The 18,249-nt window shown below is 35.4% G+C and overlaps 1 protein-coding gene across 14 annotated transcripts in view; it reads left to right on the plus strand.

Moving 5' to 3' along the window:
- The window catches only part of AKAP9 (A-kinase anchoring protein 9), a 153,911-nt gene that overhangs the window by 61,038 nt on the left and 74,624 nt on the right, over window positions 1-18,249 (plus strand). For all 14 annotated transcript variants that reach the window (XM_057549560.1, XM_057549558.1, XM_057549563.1 and 11 more), the window contains 5 exons: window positions 878-992; window positions 1,452-1,650; window positions 6,140-6,236; window positions 7,489-7,581; window positions 17,428-17,781. In XM_057549560.1, coding sequence (XP_057405543.1) covers window positions 878-992; window positions 1,452-1,650; window positions 6,140-6,236; window positions 7,489-7,581; window positions 17,428-17,781 — 858 coding nt within the window. The remainder of the gene's footprint in view (window positions 1-877; window positions 993-1,451; window positions 1,651-6,139; window positions 6,237-7,488; window positions 7,582-17,427; window positions 17,782-18,249) is intronic.

An 18,249-nucleotide genomic window follows, 5' to 3' on the forward strand; every position in this document is an offset into this window, starting at 1 on the left:
ACTGATTATTAAATATTTGAGGAATGACTAAATTAATACACACACATCTGACATATTGCTGCCTAGTTTTATTTATTTATTTATTTATTTATTTCTGGCTGTGTTGGGTCTTCGTTTCTGTGCGAGGGCTTTCTCCAGTTGCGGCAAGCGGGGGCCACTCTTCATCGCGGTGCGCGGGCCTCTCACTATCGCGGCCTCTCCTGTTGCGGAGCACAGGCTCCAGACGCGCAGGCTCAGTAGTTGTGGCTCACGGGCCTAGTTGCTCCGCAGCATGTGGGATCTTCCCAGACCAGGGCTCGAACCCGTGTCCCCTGCATTGGCAGGCAGATTCTCAACCACTGCACCACCAGGGAAGCCCTGCCTAGTTTTAATAGTTAAGGAAATAAGCTGAGGTTTATCTGGTTTTGCTCTTTTCCTTCCTTTTGTATAAAGAACAGCATACATTTGTCAGCTACCTGGTTGTATGTAGGTTATATCCAGAGATTAATAGCAGGTATGTTATTAAGTATTGATAATATAAAATTTACTGTGTATGAGTTGAAATTTCAGAGATCAAGTCATACTTTAAATGTTATTATGAACTTTATACCAAAATTCTGTGCAGCTTCTATTTTTATAGTAAAATGAAATTCCTTCTGGTTATGAAAGAACATTATGTTTACTAATATAATATCAGTGCTGTGAAGGGAATGGGATGTGAGTCACTGTGTCAAAAGAGAGCGTGGAATAACTTGGAAGGGAAAGTATTTGTATTAGAATGTCACAATTTTAGGTGATTTTGGAAAAAACATTTTAAAGGTAAAGTTGCTTTTATATAGTTTTCACAATCCTGGGTCATATATTTATGTCACTGCTTTTCTTCTGTTATTTTCAATAGATTCAAGGACAGCAGACAGGTGATGTGAAACTTGAATTTGCAGAAGAAAACCTACCAAAAGAGGAAACAGACTTTTTATCAACCCATCCTCAGATGACAAATTTTCAAGACACTGGTAAATTTTGATTATATACCATAATGTGGTGTTTTTATACCAAATGCTCAGTAATTTGATTTTTTACTTTAAAATTTGAGACAACTTAGTGCATTGTGCATTTCACTGTAACCCTCTTTGGTCTCAGTTTTCTCATCCTTAAAATGAAAGATTTAGACTACTCATGTCTTCCCACTTCTTACATTCTCTGGTTATAAATTATCTTCAATTTAAAGACATAAAATTGGTAGTTTTAGGGGTACTGCAGCCATGAAGATAGAAGAAATGATCTTGAATTATACTATTCATGTTTTCTTGTACTCAGTCTAAATGAGTTTAAATTGATACCTGAGTTATTACTACTAAAAAACATTTTTCAAAGAAGAATTAATATTCTCTGCACATTCAAAACAGTGATTGTGGTATTTCACTAAGAAATTTGTATTGAAATGTGCATTTTCTTCCATTCATGTAACTCAGATGTTTGTCATAAAAGCAAGTTATCTGCTCTGCAAGACACCGAAAAAATTAAACAACTTGAAGGACAAGTTCAAGAATTAGAAAACCTCGTATCCTCTTTGCAGCAGCAACTGAAAGAAACTGAAGAAAACTATGGGGCAGAGATTCATTCTTTGCAGGAAAGGCTACAAGCTGTTAATGAGTTTACAGTTCAGCCAAGGTATCCATCTACTTATAATTTCATTCACTAGTATTTGTAGCTTAGTAACAATCATAGTATGGTTGTTTTAAGAAAAAAGTGTAAATTAAGCAAATTTGCTTGAAAGAGATGGGCTATAGCATTGCCAAGAAATAAGAACAGGAGATAATTCTTCATCTCTGAAATGTGTGAAGTAAATGTTAATGTAAACCAAATACATTTTATAATAGGAATTTTACTTACACCTTTATTTTATAAAGATGCTTGTTGTTATGAATATGCTAAGTTAAATCAGGCCGTGTGCATGTTACTTGTTGTTTATTGTGTGCCCAGTCTTTGCTACTTTGATATGGGGAATACACAAAGAATATAAGATATGATCATTCCAGTCATACTGGACTTTCTCCACTTGGTTGTCTAATGTTCAGATTCACCATGTCCAAAATACAACTGGATCTTCCCCTCAAAATTTGCTCCTCTGCAGCCATCTAACTCCATCTCTGGTGACTCCACTTTCAAACCTCACTTCCAGTCTATCAAGAAATCCTGTTATCTCTACTTCCAAAATAAATCTAAACTGTACCACTTCTCATCCCCTGGTCCCTGCCATCATCGTGTCTCACTTGGATTACTGCAACAATAGATCTCCTTGCTTCTACTCTAACTCTTCCCTAAAGTTTGTTCTCAACACAGTTCTAAAACTTTGCTTTTAAAATTTAAGACAAATCATGCTATTCTAGTGCTCATCTGTCCTTACTGTGCCTTACTAGGACGTATATAATGGGTCCCTGTTATCTCTGAATTTATCTCCTGCAGACTTGCTTGTCCCTTACTATTATAAAGCCACATAATCTCAGGATACTCAAACCGTCAGTATGCTCCTGCCTTATGAATTTCTCTCTCATTGCTGTTCCTCTACCTGGAATGATATTTCTCTAGGTATTTCCATGCCCAACACACTCACCTCCTTTGGGTCTTTACTCAAATGTCATGTTCTCATGAGGCCTATCCTGATCACCCTATTGAAATTAAAATCATCCCTTATAACTCTGTATATGAATTTCCTGCTTCATTTTTCTATATTAACTGTTTTATATATACAAAACTATGTATTTATATAAAATAAAAACAAGTCTATATTATATTTGGAGGGGAGGTTTATTTATTTGTTTTTGTTATCTGTCCCCTGTGAAGGAGTTCAAGCTTTGTAAGGGGATTTTTGTTTATTTATTCACTGTATCCCAAACCCTATAATAATTCCCTGTGCATAGTAGGTGCTCAATAAATACTTGTTAAATGAATGAACAGTTTATAATTTAGTAGGGAAGTGTGCTGTAGTATTTAACTAGCTCTATAAAGTCCTCAGAGATTTAACCTAACTTTGACTGGCTCTGCTGCTCTAAGACTGATGTCTCTATAGGCACTTGTTATTGGAACCTAAAGACAAGGACGTTTTTTTGTTTTGTTTTGGTTTTTTTTGGAGACAAAATACTGAATTTCCACACTTCTTTGGAAGCATTCTGTTTCTCCATCTTTTATTCAGGGTCTGTATGTAGGCTTTGGAATTGTTTATCCAGCATTAGCACAGCCTTATAAAGCTTCCATTTAATTTGAGGTCAGTGGTTCCCAAACTTTACCCTTCATTAAAAACATTGGAGGTTTTTGAAATTATTAGTGTTTGAAATTATTATTTTTTCATTGTTATTATTGAAATTACAGTTACTGGATTTTACATTTGAAGAGTTAGATTCAGTAGTTTTGAGATGGATTCTGGTCATTTGTATTTGTAACAAAATAATTCTGATGCAGGCAGTCCATAGATTGATATTTGGAAACTATTACTTTAGGTTTTTTGATAAGAAAGAAAATAGGTATATAGGAAGAACTCTCTAATAACCACTTACAGTATTTCAAGTTCCTTCCTTTAATTAGTGATGTTTTCTCTCCAAAGCATGAAGAAAAGGAAGTTTTCTGGAAGTGTAGACCTACTTTGCTGTTCTTGCACTTGGGCTTTTGCCAGCTCATCATGCTTTTTTAGAGTTTCTCTAATAATCACTGGAAATGTATTAACAATACCTTTCAACTAAAACCATTAGTTTTCTCCCACCCCGCAAAAATGAGTCTTATTGACTGCCATGTTCACTCCTATGAACATGTATTTATAGCTATTTCTTGTTAAATGTCATCACATATTTGGACACAACTATAGCACTTTTTGAATAAAGAATATACTGTTCTCCTAAGATAGACTTGAACTAGTTTAAGAAAAATAATTGTCATTCATTTAACAAATATTTGGTGATGTCATACTAGAAACCTCTTGGCGATATAGTATGGAATTGGAACAACCATGAGCTTTAGTGTCAGACAGACCTACATTTGACTCCTGATTTGACCTTTGACTGGCTGTGTGGTCTTGGGCTGATATATAAACATGTCTAAGTAATATTAGGGAATAAAAACTTCCCTGAGATCGTGAGGATTAAAAGAAACCATGACTGGGAAGAGACTTGGCTAGATGTCATGGAGGAAACTTTAGATGTGTATAAAGTGGTCCTTTACCTCAGGGGACTTCAATCCAATCATTAAAATAATACTTATTCACAAAACAGTAATTTTTTTAAAGTAATGATTGAGGAATATAACATGACGATACAGCCAAAGCGCTGGAACATAAACCCATGTCTTTCTGGCATTTTTCAGTGCCCATCACTTCACATTTCTGCAGTGATGTTTTTTGGAGTGGCTCCAGGGGGAATGGAAATGAAGGGTTGACTATGAGACATTGAAATAGAAGGAATCTTGGGAGCAAAGCAGACGAAAGATGACCTGTGTTGTTTGAGCTAGAGAATATGGAGGTTTATGATGTATTAATATAAACAGAGAAATCAGACAGGTGGAGGGTAGGACCTTAATTTGTAAGATGGGAACAGTGAATTTGGTTTTAGCCAGACTGTTTTTTTGAATTTGGGATAAACACTTTCAAATGCTATAAAATTACAGAATTGAAGTCCTTGTGGACTAAGCAGCATTTTTTTTTTTTTTGAAGTTTGGGTCTTCATAGCTGGATAAATAATCAGGAGGATTTTCCATGGGCTATGAAAATAAGAAGACATGAAACAAAAGGATCATAATAGTGTATGCAAGAAACTATGAGGAAACAGACAAAATGATAAGAAAGAAGAACCAGGAAAGGGCAGAGAATAAAGACAAGAAAAATGAGTTTTTACGATCATGTAACATGAATATAGAAGATGTATAGGCAAGTCACAACAGAAGAAACTTTCACGACCAGTAGCATTTGAAAGAATGTGTAATCTCAAAAATAAAGACATACATGTTCTAAGAAAGTTTTAAGACTGTTATGACTCTGTGTTGTTGAAGTTTTGAGAAAATACTTAAATGGTACTGTTATGGAGTTAAATTAATGTAAGTTTTTCAAAGATGGCATTATATTAAAATTTTAAATGTTAACAATTATAGGATTTTTTTATGTAGAAACATCTACAGATGTGTGCAAAGATATATTTATGAGGATTTACACCATAGCTTTACTTGTAAGAGTGAACATTTGGAAATGACTAAATACAGTACAATCTAGAATAAGGACATGAATACCAAAAGATACATAAATAGATTAAAAACAAAAAAATTCCAGAAGTGGTTATGTGTAAATTAAGAATCTTTCTCATTGTCACTGCCCACCTATTCCACTAGAGGTAATCAGTGTTACTTTTTTTTTTTAATGAAGGTCTTATTTATTTATTTATTTATTTATTTGGCTGTGTTGCTTCTTCGTTGCAGCGTGCAGGCTTTCTCTAGTTGCAGCAAGCGGGGGCTACTCTTTGTTGTGGTGCGCGGGCTCCTCATTGTGGTGGCTTCTCTTGTTGCGGAGCATGGGCTCTAGGCACATGGGCTTCAGTAGTTTTGACACGTGGGCTCAGTAGTTGTGGCTTGCTGGCTCTAGAGCGCAGGCTCAGTAGTTGTGGTACATGGGCATAGCTGCTCCGCAGCATGTGGGATCCTCCTGGACCAGGGATTGAACCCGTGTCCCCTGCATTGGCAGGCGGATTCTTAACCACTGCACCACCAGGGAAGCCCATCAGTGATACTTTTGATGTGTATTCTTTCAGACTTTTTTCTGTGTGTGTGTGTGTGTGTAAATTTTTAATAAAAATGAGATTTTATAAACTTTTTTACTCAATAATAGCATAGGTAACTTTTAAAAAATGTTAATACTTACAAACAGCTCCATGTCATGCTTTTGTAGTAGACTTTATACAATGGCATAAAATTCAGGGGTAATCTGTTAAAATATTCTGTCATTTAATTCTGCTGCTTTATTTTTAATCAGTCAAAACTATGACTTAAGTTACAATACCTGTAACTCTTGACCTGTCATTCTTGTTTCCATTGCCCCAATACACATTTTATGCATGCTGTAAATTTGGACTAACAGTAAAATTTACACACAACACTAATTCTTTCATCCTCTTTTATTTATTTTTAGCTTTTCCATTGATTCAATGGTAATTACTGAATCTGATGTACAGAAAACAGTATACCCTGGAAGTTGTATAAAACAGAACATTGATGGTGCAACAGAGGTATTATATTTTTAAACTGTTATGTACACTGATTTTATTTTTGTTACTGTCATTTTTATGTCTGTGGTTTAATAATTATCCAGTAAATAGTTGCTAAGAATTAAGTATAGTAAATATGAGGATAATACCTTATATAAAAGACCCAGAAGAATATGTAAGTGAAGAAATTTGATGTACTTTCATAGCATAGGAAAAACACAAGAAAGTTGAAATTAAGAGGTGTTTTTTCCCCCTAAATATGTTCTAGTTTAAACTTTGTCTTGTTTTATATGACATAGGGTGTATTACAAATTAGTTTCAGTGCCCTGAACTTTATAACAAATTAGTTTCAGAAAAGAGAAACAGCTTTCCTTCCTACCATGGGGAGTTGAACTAGGCTGTCTCTAGAATAGTATTTAGGAATTCCCAAAATTCAGTATGCTAGGGCTGGGACATTGGATGAGGCTTTCTTCAGCACAGGCCATATGCTATAGAAAAGCCCCTCATCTTTTACAGTATATCTCATTTAGCTAAACCACCTTTTGCCTCTCCTCAGCACTGTATATATTCCCAATTTGTGGCCACTTTTCTCAAACATAACTGTAAAACCCTGATCTTCACTCAGTAAATTTTTAGTTCTTAAGTCCTACAGAAAAAGATCATTGCCCTCTCTCATTCTGGATATAGAAGAGAGACATTGGCCACATTCTCAGTTCTTCCACATTCATCCCACATGGAATATCTGTTTGGATGACATTCAGATAATTGGTAAATAAAGAAGTACCTTCTTGCCAAGAACATGTTTACATTTAAATAACCATTCTTTTTTTTTCTGTTTATAAAAGTAATTTGTATTTGTAGAAAACTGGATACTATTAATAAGTACCAAGAAGAAAAGAAATTTGTTTATAATGTCAGCAAAGATAGCCACTGTTAACATTACTTAAAATTAAATACATGCACATCTTATTAATTATATTTAAGAAGTATCTTTTCCCCACTCTAGAACTGTGTGTTAGTAATTGTAAATATATTTCTCACTTTGCCTCTTTGTTAAGTTCACAATAGTAAGTACAATTATTTAGTAGAATTGTACACTAGAATTATTCACTAGAATTATTGTTTTTAATTAAGGGAGCAGAAATTTATTAAAATTTTTCAGAAGCTTTCTAAAAAATAGTAATCTTTTGAAGATATTTGAGAGTAGAAGTTTAAAAATAAGTGGTGTATAATTAGTGTAAATAAATATGTCATACTTTGCTTTTTAATTTAGTTTTCTGGTGAATTTGGAGTGAAACAGGAAACAAATATGGTTAAGTTGCTGGAAAAGCAGTACCAAGAACGATTAGAAGAAGAAGTAGCTAAGGTAAGTTTATAGTTTATTTGGAAGGCTATTGTGGTCTGTATTCCCCTTTAGCCTTCAAAAAACATATGTTTTATTGGTGGTAATGCACTTTATTCTTTGTTGTAAATTTTATACATAGCTCATTTAAGTTATCAGATACTGGTATTAACCACAATTGCCTTTGAGTGGAATGTTCTGTGAATTTTTCTTTAAGAAACGCTTTCTTCTCTTGATGTAGAATAGCAATTAGAAACTTTTCAGAGTTATAAATTTGTTACCTTGTGAGTAGTACCATAGGAAGGAGTTTGGCCTTCCTTAAAGGTGGGGGATATGGTAGGAAATGAGAAAAGTGCTTGGTCTTTTATGTATTACCTTTGCCTACCTCCTCCCAGAGAAGTTATTGTGATGTTAATGACTGTAGATGCTCTTGGCTGCTATGCCCAGAGCTATTCTTGTAATCTCCTGAACACCAAGCATATCACCTAGTATACCATTATGATTCCATTTCTTTTGTCTTTGTATTCTCTTTTAAAATACTTATACCTAATTGGGTTCTTATTTTGGAACAGTTGAATTCTGAGTTTGTCTGCTTGTTTTTTATAATATTTAAACTGTTCCAATGTAACAATCGTAGTGGAGTATGTGCATTTTAAAGTGGAAGGAGTGACAGAATTTACAGGAAATGCATAAGGAATTAGGTTAAACATAAATTAGATGAGGAGGTCAAGACTCAAGGAAGTATGTGGGCCATAAAGATCTACTCACTTCTATATCTGAATTGAATATTTAGTTCACAGTAAAAAGTGAGGCACCATCACTTTTATATAGCTCTCACTATCTAGTTCTTTTAGAGACTTGCAGGTTTTCTTTTGTACTTACCTTTTACATAAATTTCTCAAGTGAAATGTTTATAGCAGAGCATCATAGTGTAGTAGTTAAGAACATGAGGTTTGCTATAAGATTTACCATGCTTTAAATTCTTGTTCTTCTGCTTTACTAGATTTGTGATCTTAGGAAAGTTACGTAAGTTTTCAATCTCAGCTCCCTCTATGTTAACAGAGGAGAATAATAGAAATAATAGTAATTCTTGTGAAGATTCAGTGAACTAATACATATAAGGCACCTAGAAGATAGTAAAGACTCATAAGTGACATTTTCAAAGTAGTCTTACTACTATGATAATGGTGATGATATAAATGTGTTTTGTGAAGCATCATTTATCCAAGCTGATAGCAGATTACCAAAGTACAGGTCAGTGAAAACTGTTCCAAAGGCAGCCAAGGTACTGTGATCCAAGAGACATTTGATGGCCCAGCTTGATCCTGGAATAGTATAGATGGTTTATATTAGTACAGATGGGATTATGCTCTACCCTGTAACCCTCACATACGATATAGAAAAAGACAGAAACATTGTTTTCAAAGCACAGGGTATATGAAGAAGCCAGTAGAGGTAGTGATTCCCAACATAGATAACATTAGATTCAGCCTGTGATTTGGATATGTACTACTGAAAAAATAGACATTCATTAACATTTCACTGCCAGGCAGTATTCTGAATGCTAGAGTATAACAGAGGAAAAAGAGATGAAATCATTACTCCTATAGACCTTACATTCTAGTTGGTGCAAATAGACAATATACAGATGGTAGTAAATACTATGAAGAAAAAAATGAACCAGGGTAATAGGACCAGGAAATTCCATGGGGAGTGAGATGGTGTTATTTTATATAGGGTAATCACAGAAGGCCTCACTTCTGAAGTGACATTAGGGGAGAATCCAGATGGAAGTGAGAGAGTGAATTGTTAAGATAACAGATTGAGCACCTTTTAAGAAAGTGGGATGCAAAAGAAAAAGTCCACAGTTCTCCAGTGGATGTCTTCAAGAGGTGTCCAGGGAGAACTGGCAAGAGTGTGAAGGTCACCTGCCCAACTGCCAGCTTTACCGAGTTGGAGGATGGTTTGATTCAGTCCTGCCACCTCTGTATTCATGGGTTCCATTTGGAGAAATATTGTGAAGTCCTGGTACAGATTTATCTCTTCAGCAGATGTAACTAGATACAAGAAGAAGAAATACAGGGAAAGAGGGGCAAGGATTTGCCCTTCAAGGGAAGATAATACTACAGGTAATTTGACCTAAGCAAATGGAAGAATGGAGTTACTGTTTACTTACGTGTTGGATGTAGGATGAAAAGGAACGCAAAGGAGTAGTTTTTGGAGAGGAGTGGGTGACTTAAGGATTCAGCTTTCCCGTTAAATGCAAAACACTTATTAAATGTGTAAATATAAGTGTTAAGGAAGTGATTGGATATATAAATCTAGAGTTCAGGAACTAAGATAAAACTAGACATGTAAATACAGTAGTTAGTATCTAGTTAGTATCTAGTGTTTTTCAAGCTGTGAGATATAATTTCTTTTTAAGTCATGAAATCAATTTATTGGTTTGGGACCAGGATTTTAATATTAATGGAAAAGTTCAATTATATAAAACATATACACACAAGTACCTATGTATGCTTTGGGTCACAATATAAAATTTTTTTTATTGTTGTTGTATGTGTATGTTTACCATGGTTGCAGTGAAAAATATTGAAAAATATTAATATAGTGAGTGTAAATAGAGCAGGGGCCTGGGAACTGAGCCTAGAGAATGCCAATGTTTAATGCTTTTCTTTTTTTTTTAAATTAATTTATTTATTTTTGGCTGCATTGGGTCTTGGTTGCTGTGCACGGGCCTTCTCTAGTTGCAGTGAGTGGGGGCTACTCTTCGTTGCGGTGCGCGGGCTTCTTGTTGCGGTGGCTTCTCTTATTGCAGAGCATGGGCTCTAGAGCACAGGCTCAGTAGTTACGGTGCACGAGCTTAGTTGCTTCACGGCATGTGGGCTCTTCCCGGACCAGGGCTCGAACCTGTGTCCCCTGCATTGGCAGGCGGATTCTTAACCACTGTGCCACCAGGGAAGCCCAGTACCGATGTTTAGAGGTCAGAGAAATGAGGAAGAACAAAGGAGGTGAAGAAAGAGTGGTAAATTAAATATGGAAAGGACAAAAGATTACATCACAGAAGCCAATAATAAAAGTGTATCAAGAAGAGAATGTATTAAACTGTGTCAGATGTTTCTGGTAAGTCTAGAAAGATTAGAAGTGCAAATAAATCATTGGATTTTACGATGTGAAATCATTGGTGGCTTTCACAAGAACACATTTGATGGAATGGTAAAGACAAACTGATTACATTGGATTTGAGAGAGAGTGAAGAAGAAGAATGAGGAATTACTTTGTCTTACTTGAAAGAGGAGGAGAGAAGTACAGTGGTAGCTAAAGGGTGATGTAGGGAGTCAAGTAGTGGATTTTTGTTGTTGCTGGTTTGTTTTTGTTTAAGATGAAGGATATCACATCGTATTTCTATGCTAGTAGAAGTGATTGAGGAGAAAGGGAAAAAAATAGCTGATTAGAGAGAGAGGAACAGTTGCTGGAGCAATGTAGATGAGAAGAGATGCAATCCCCTGAAAAGCTGCCATTAGATAGGAGCATGGTAGTTTAATCCATTAAAACAGGAAGGAAGGTAAGAATATTTGACTCATGATTCAGGTATGTTTTCAGATGCAGTATTTGGAGACTGTGGAAGTTCTTTTCTGATTGCTTCTGTTTTCTCAGTAAAATAAAAAGCAAAGTCGGCACCTGAGAATGAGAAAGGAAGAGAAGATGTTGGAGCTTTAAGGAGAAAACAAGAGAACAAAGGGCTAAGAGGAGGAATAAGAAATGGAAAAGACAAGGGAAATTGAGTAGAATCACCCAGTATCACTAATGGCTCATTTCAAGGGTAGTGGTTGTGAATTTAAAATGAGACCAGTCAGCTTGGTTTTTTATTTTTCTCCTCAATTAAGTTCAGCTACACAGGCACAGAGTAGGCAGAGTTAATTGTAAACACAGGTGAAATTTGGTTAGATGGTATGGTGGTGAATAGAAAGGAGAGAATTACAAGGTAGTTGAGTCTGTTTTTTTGTTTGTTTGTTTCAAACCACACAGTTCTTTTCATTATTTGTTATCCATTTCTAATCTAAATATACAAAAGAAAGTGATCTTTATGATACCAGTTTTTCAGAATTTCAAAAGTTTGTTTTGTGACTTAACATATGGTCAGGTTTTTTGTTGTTTGCTTGTAATCATCCTTATAGAGGTGTAATTTACATGAAATTTACATTCCCTAATTATAAGTGCAAAATTTAGTGAATTTTAATGAATGTTTGCATGTATGAAACCAACACCACAATCAAGATTTAAAACATTTCCATCACCTCCAAAGTGTTTTCATGTCCCTTTGGAGCCAGTCTCCTCCATTTTATATTGTTGGGTTCTACAATATTTAATAATACTTTGCCAAGACTGTTTGTCTGGGGAATTCCCAGGTTCAGTCCCTGGTGGGGAACTAGGATCCCACAAGCTACATGGTGTGGCCAAGAAAAAAAGAATATTTGTATTCTGTTTTCATGAGGAATGTTTTCCCTAGCTTTATTTTCTTATAATGTCTTTGGTTTTGATATTAGGATAATGCTGGTCTCATAAAATCCCTCTTCTTCTATTTTCAGGAAGAATTTATGTTGTACTGGTATTATTTCAGACTTAAATATTTTGTAGAATTAGATAATGAATCTTACTGGGCCTAGAGTTTACCTTGTTGGAATTTTTTTTTTGTTTTAACTGAATTCAGTTTCTTTAATAGATTTTGTTATTTTCAGGTGATGTATTTATTTTAGAGTGAGCTTTGGTAGTTTGTGTCACTCAATGAATTGGTCCATTTCATCTAAGCTGTTGAATTTACTGTTGGTAGAGCTGTTTATAGTATCCATTTATCATTTAATGGCTATGGGATCTGAATGTTATCTGTACTTTCTCACTTTTTTCCTTGTCAGTGTAGCTAGAAGTTTATTGATTATATTGATATTTCCAAGGATCCAGCTTTTGGGGTTTTTTAAATGGTTTTTGTTTTATTTTCATTGGTGGTGGTTCTTTATTTTTTGCTTGTTTCTGTTTGCTTTGGGTTTAATTTGCTCTTTTTCTAGTTTCCTAAAAGACCTTTCTTCTTTTCCAATATATGCATTAAATGCTATAAGTTTCCCTTTAAGTTTTTCTTTAAGCTGCATTCCACAAATTTTCATTCAATCCAAATCTTTTCTTTCTCTTTTGACCTCCTTTTTGATTCATAGATTATTTAGAAATACGTTGTTTCATATCCATATCTTTGGTATTTTCAGATATCTTCCTATTGATTGATTTGATTAATATAATATTTTTAAATTTCTTCATGGTTGGGCATACCTTGTATGATTTCATTTCATTTAAATTTGTTGCCCCAAATATGTTCTATCTGGTTGAATACTCCATGCATACTTGAAAAGAATGTTGTATTCTGCTGTTTTTCACACTTTGTTTCCCTTTGGTGTTATTTCCCTTCAGCCTGAAAAACGTCCTTTAGCGTTTGTTTGGTTTTTTTAGAGTGTATCTCCTGGCAACAATTTTGATATACAACAAAGTATATGTCATCTAATTCTGAATTGTATGTTGAACATTTTGAATATTTGATTCTGTAGACTCTAGGTCTTATAATCCTGTGGAGATTGTGAAATTTTTTTTTTAAACTAAGACAACCCAGTTAGGTTCAGACCACAAGTTCTGTGTCACCCTCTCTATACAGATTTCTTCTCCAAGTTTTTTTTTTTCTTCTTCTCCAAGTTTTGACTCCCTCTGCTATTTCCCTGCTTTTGTTTACTTTTCAGAATTCTCAGGTAGTTTGCTTTTGTATTTTGTTCAGAGTTTTCAGTTGCAGTTGGTGGGAGAGAGGCCATAGTGAGCTTACTTTATGCTGACTGGAATTACAAATCTCTATCTAGTGTTTTTTTCTTCCACAATTTAGATGCAGTTATTATTGCTTTATACCTATCAGTGCTTAGATTTATCCACATATTTACAAAAAATTTTTTAATGTTCTAATCCTTTCTTAGGCCTTAACTTCTAGGATCATTTTTCTGCTTTTTAAGGGACATCCTTTAGAAGTTCTTTTATTGATGGTCTATTCAGAGTAAACTGTTTTTGTCTTCATTTTATATCTTTATTTTTTTTTTCATTTATGAAAGATGGTTTTGTTCACCATTTGAATCTGGGTTGACCGTTATTTTTATGTCAAAACTGTAAAGATAACATTCCATTGTTTTCTGACTTTTCTTGTTTATGCTGAGAAAGTGCTTGTCGTTTTAACTGTTGTTCCCTCGTAGGGAATACATTTTTTTTCTGGAAACTTTAAGGTCTTCTTTTTGGTTTTGGTGTTCTCTTTATTTGTTCTTCTATGATTCATTGGCCTTCTTGAATCTTAGGAGTGGTGTATTCTGTATTCTCAGTCATTATCTCATGAAATATTTTCTTTCCATTGTTCTCTAGTGTGTCCTCCTGGAACTCTTGATTAGATGTTGGTTGAATATTCTCACTGTTCTTCATATCTCTTTGCTTCTCTTTCATATGTTTAATCTTTTTGTCTTTCCATGTTGCATTCTTAGTATTGAGAGATAGGCAGATCAGGTTCAAGACAAGAGATTAAAATAGAGGCCAGTTTTAAGGCCTTGACCACTAGTTAGATAAGATTGAAGGTATGTTTTGCTAAGCTGTATTGCCTAGTTCACTAATTCTTTCATCTCTGTCTTTGATATTTTGCTGTAATGGGCATGTTTTCCAGATGACAGTGTCCAGAACATTACCACCAAACCCTGGTTCTGGGTAAGCTGGCACAGGCATCCAGGAAGCCCAATTTAGTAGGTGAGATGTAGTAGTGGATTGTCTGGGCAGAAACAGTATAATATATAGAGAGTGTTTAAGGTGCTTGAGCTCTATAATTAGACACAGTGTGATTCAAATCTCTAACATTTGTTACATATGTTACCATTGATATGGCTCCTAATCTTGCTGTGCTTCAGTTGTCTCAGCACTGACTCCTGTTATAATTATTCTTCCTAATTCAATTGTAATAAATCTTCCAGGCGGATTTGTTCTGATGTGGAAGTAATAGTGTAATGTTACATTTTAGAAGGTGGACCTAGGTAAGACGGCAAAATTTCAACCCCCCTTTCACCATTTATTTGCTCTTTGTTTTGGGTGTCAAAGAGACAAGTAGATCACTCAATCTCTTAATCTACTTAATCTTTCTCCTTAGTTTCCTCATCTGATTAAATTGGGGTAATGTGCCTACCTTGTAGGATTTTTATTTTCATTTTTATTTTTAAAAATTTTTTTAACATTTTTATTGGAGTATAATTGCTTTACAGTGTTGTGTTAGTTTCTGCTGTATAACAAAGTGAATCAGCTATACATATACCTATATCCCCATATTCCTTCCCTCTTGCGTCTCCCTCCCACCTTCCCTATCGCACCCCTCTAGGTGGTCACAAAGCACGGAGCTGATCTCCCTGTGCTATGTAGCTGCTTATTGTAGGATTTAAATGAAATAATACAAGGGCTTGATAAATGATTGTTGCTGCTTTTATTCTTGTTGTACTTGTCCGTCATCATCAGCATTATTCTACTGAAGTAGGACTCCATTCAGCTGCTAGAAGACATAGCAACTGGGAGGAAAGAGGCTAGCAGGAACCAGGTGGGAATCAGGACCCCAGATATGCAAATCAGGTTCAAGACAGGACATTAACATATATGTGGAATCTAGAAAAATGGTACAGATGAACCTATTCGCAAAGCAGAAATAGGGGCACAGATGTAGAGAACAAACATACGGACACCAAGGAGGGTAAGGCGGGGTGGGATGGATTGGGAGATTGGGATTGACATGTATACACTACTATGTATAAAATAGATAACTAGTGAGACCCTACTTTATAGCACAGGGAACTCTATTCAGTGCTCTGTGTTGACCTAAATGGGAAGGAAATCCAACAAAGAGGGGATATATGTATACATATAGCTGATTCACTTTGCTGTACAGCAGAAACTAACACAACATTGTAAAGCAACTATACCCCAATTTAAAGAAAAAAAGAAAAGACAGGACATTAAAGGGATAGTTCAGTTATATGGCCAGGACCAACAGGCAAAAAAGAAAAGGTTGAAGGTCAATAGGCACAAAAGTTTCAAATCCCAGGCATGCTGTATCTTATATCTTAGACTATGGCAATCAGGCTTCCCCCACTGCAAATTATATGTGGAGATGGGGCTCAAAATAAAGTTATCCATACAGTTGGTTCTCAGAGGCTTAGACTTGTCGGAGCCAAGGCTGCTAGTCAGAATTTCTAAGTACCTGTGGTAGATGGAACTAAAATAAGCAGGAATTCAGGATCACAGTTGAAGTGGATAGTAAAATAGATTAGACTGAATTGTATCATCATCCTTACCAATGATGCCAAAAGCTCAGCTTCTCTGTACCCTGGTGCCGAATCAAATCTCGGAGACAGAGTTTGGGATGAAGTATTGATAGAAAAGGATAGCTTTATTGCATTGCCAGGCAAAGGGGGACACAGCAGGCAGGCTCCTGCCCTCGAAAACTGTGTCCCACCCCGGGAGGATTTGATGAGGAGTTTTAAAACAATAGTTTAAGGGTGAGGTTTCTGACAAGATCAGGGTGTACCCAGGGCTCGCCCTCCCTTAGTCTCCTCTCAGGTGGTTGGTCTCCTAATCTTGATGACCTTCTCTGGTCCCTTTAATCTCGACTCAGGTGGTTTCTTGGCTGCTCCTCCCTTGATGAGCAACTGTGGGAATCTGCCCTTTGGAACTCAGGGAAGGTCATGGAGGCTGGAGTCTTGCCTGCAAGAAATGGGGGACAAATAAAGGTCTCCGTGCCTGGGAGCCGCGCAGGGCCTCGCTAGGTTTCACTAATCACAGAAACCTAGTATTACTGAGGCCAAGCTCGCTCTGCTCACTGCACAACAGGCCAGTAAATCGGGAGATGAGGTGTTGAGGCAAGAAATACAACTTTATTCGGAAAGCCGGCAGACCTAGAAGATGGCAGACTAATGTCTCCAAAAAACCATCTTATTGGGGTTTGGATGCCAGTTTCTTTTAAGAACAGAGAGTGGGAAGAGGTGGGGAAGTAAAGTAAAAAGGCCCTAAGTCTTACAGATATTTCCTGGAATGGCCAGCCTCAGGGAAGGGATGTGTTAATTTCTTCTTTTCTGCAGCCATTCACAGGTGGGCAGGGTCAGATTGTCTCCCTGTGAGCTGAACAAAGGCACTTCAGTTTCACATTCAGGCAGAGGGGCAGGGTTCCCTGAGGCAGGCCATTATGTATGATTATAATAACAAAAGCAACAAAAAGCAAAGGTTAAAGTAAAAGAAACAGATTGAAAGGTGGAGTCAAAATTGGCTCTTCCCTGTTACACTCCTGCTGTACTTCTGGGGATTTACTGCAAGAAAATCGGAAAGAATATGCGCAATGATATGGTTTAAAAGATTTCATAACAGTGGTGTTTAGTGTTAAGAATGGACTCAGTCTGAATGTCAACATAGAGAATTGATTAAATTTATAGTACATCTGTATAATATGAAACTTTAAACCCATTTAAAATTATATAGAAATGTATTTCTTGACTTAAAGATATTTAAGTTTCTATACCAAACATTTATTGCTGTTATGGTAAGAAAAAATTTTTTACAATTATTGATTTTTAAAAGGCAGGCAGTAAAATACTTTGACAGTAGATTCATTGTAAAATAGAGAATCTTTATCTCCTTATCACTTTATCCTAGGATTTTTTTTAGTTTAAAAGCATGAGGCCATCTTTTTACTAATTCGTGTAATTTTGAGAGGTAACTTGCTTTTAAATTCCTAGTAGTATTTATAGATCTAATCGTTTTTTGTTTGCTTCATTTCTTTAGGTCATTGTGTCAATGAGTATAGCATTTGCTCAGCAAACTGAACTATCTAGAATATCTGGGGAAAAAGAAGATGCTCCATCTTCAAAACAAGCATCTGCTCTCTGTCAGGAAGAACATTATTTAAATGAAATGAAATTATCACAAGGTCAGGTTGGTCTTCAGACTTTGGAGGCAACAGACAAGAAATTTAAAGAAGAATTTAAACCACTTAGTAAAGAGTTAGGAGAAGATGGAAAGGAAGTTCTGTTATCAAATAAGGGTAATCTTGATGATATACTAGAATCAAAGGACCGTGAGCTGACTATTTCAGAAGAAATGTTCTCCAAAGATAAAACATTTATGGTCAGAGAATCTGTAAGTATGCTTCCTTCAGTATAAAAACTTATAAAAAAAAGTGTTACTTTCCTCACTATAAAAATATTAACAGTAGTATTGCTTAATGGAGAAGATAAGTATTCAATTCGGTCTCAACTTGTGATTTTTAAAGTATAAGAATAAATGACTTAATACTATTATTAAATAAAACTAGGCAGATTCACAGTATTCCTGTTTGTCCTATACACATTATGCATGGTAAAACCTCATTGTAAGTTATACCTACATTAATTTTGTTTCAAGTCAATTCAAGATCCGTTATACTACAATTTGGCAATATGTATGATTAAAAGATTTGCTTAATTTAATAGGATAATATCACAAGGAAAGAGCTACCCATTTGAGAAGACAATTTAAAGCATTCTACTCTATTTATACTAATACTCTTTTTCTTTACTTATTCATTAATGGAGGATCTATCCTGTGTCTATACCTCAACTGTTTGTG

The sequence above is a fragment of the Balaenoptera acutorostrata genome, chromosome 7 (assembly GCF_949987535.1).
Source record: "Balaenoptera acutorostrata chromosome 7, mBalAcu1.1, whole genome shotgun sequence".
Classification (NCBI taxonomy): domain Eukaryota; kingdom Metazoa; phylum Chordata; class Mammalia; order Artiodactyla; family Balaenopteridae; genus Balaenoptera; species Balaenoptera acutorostrata.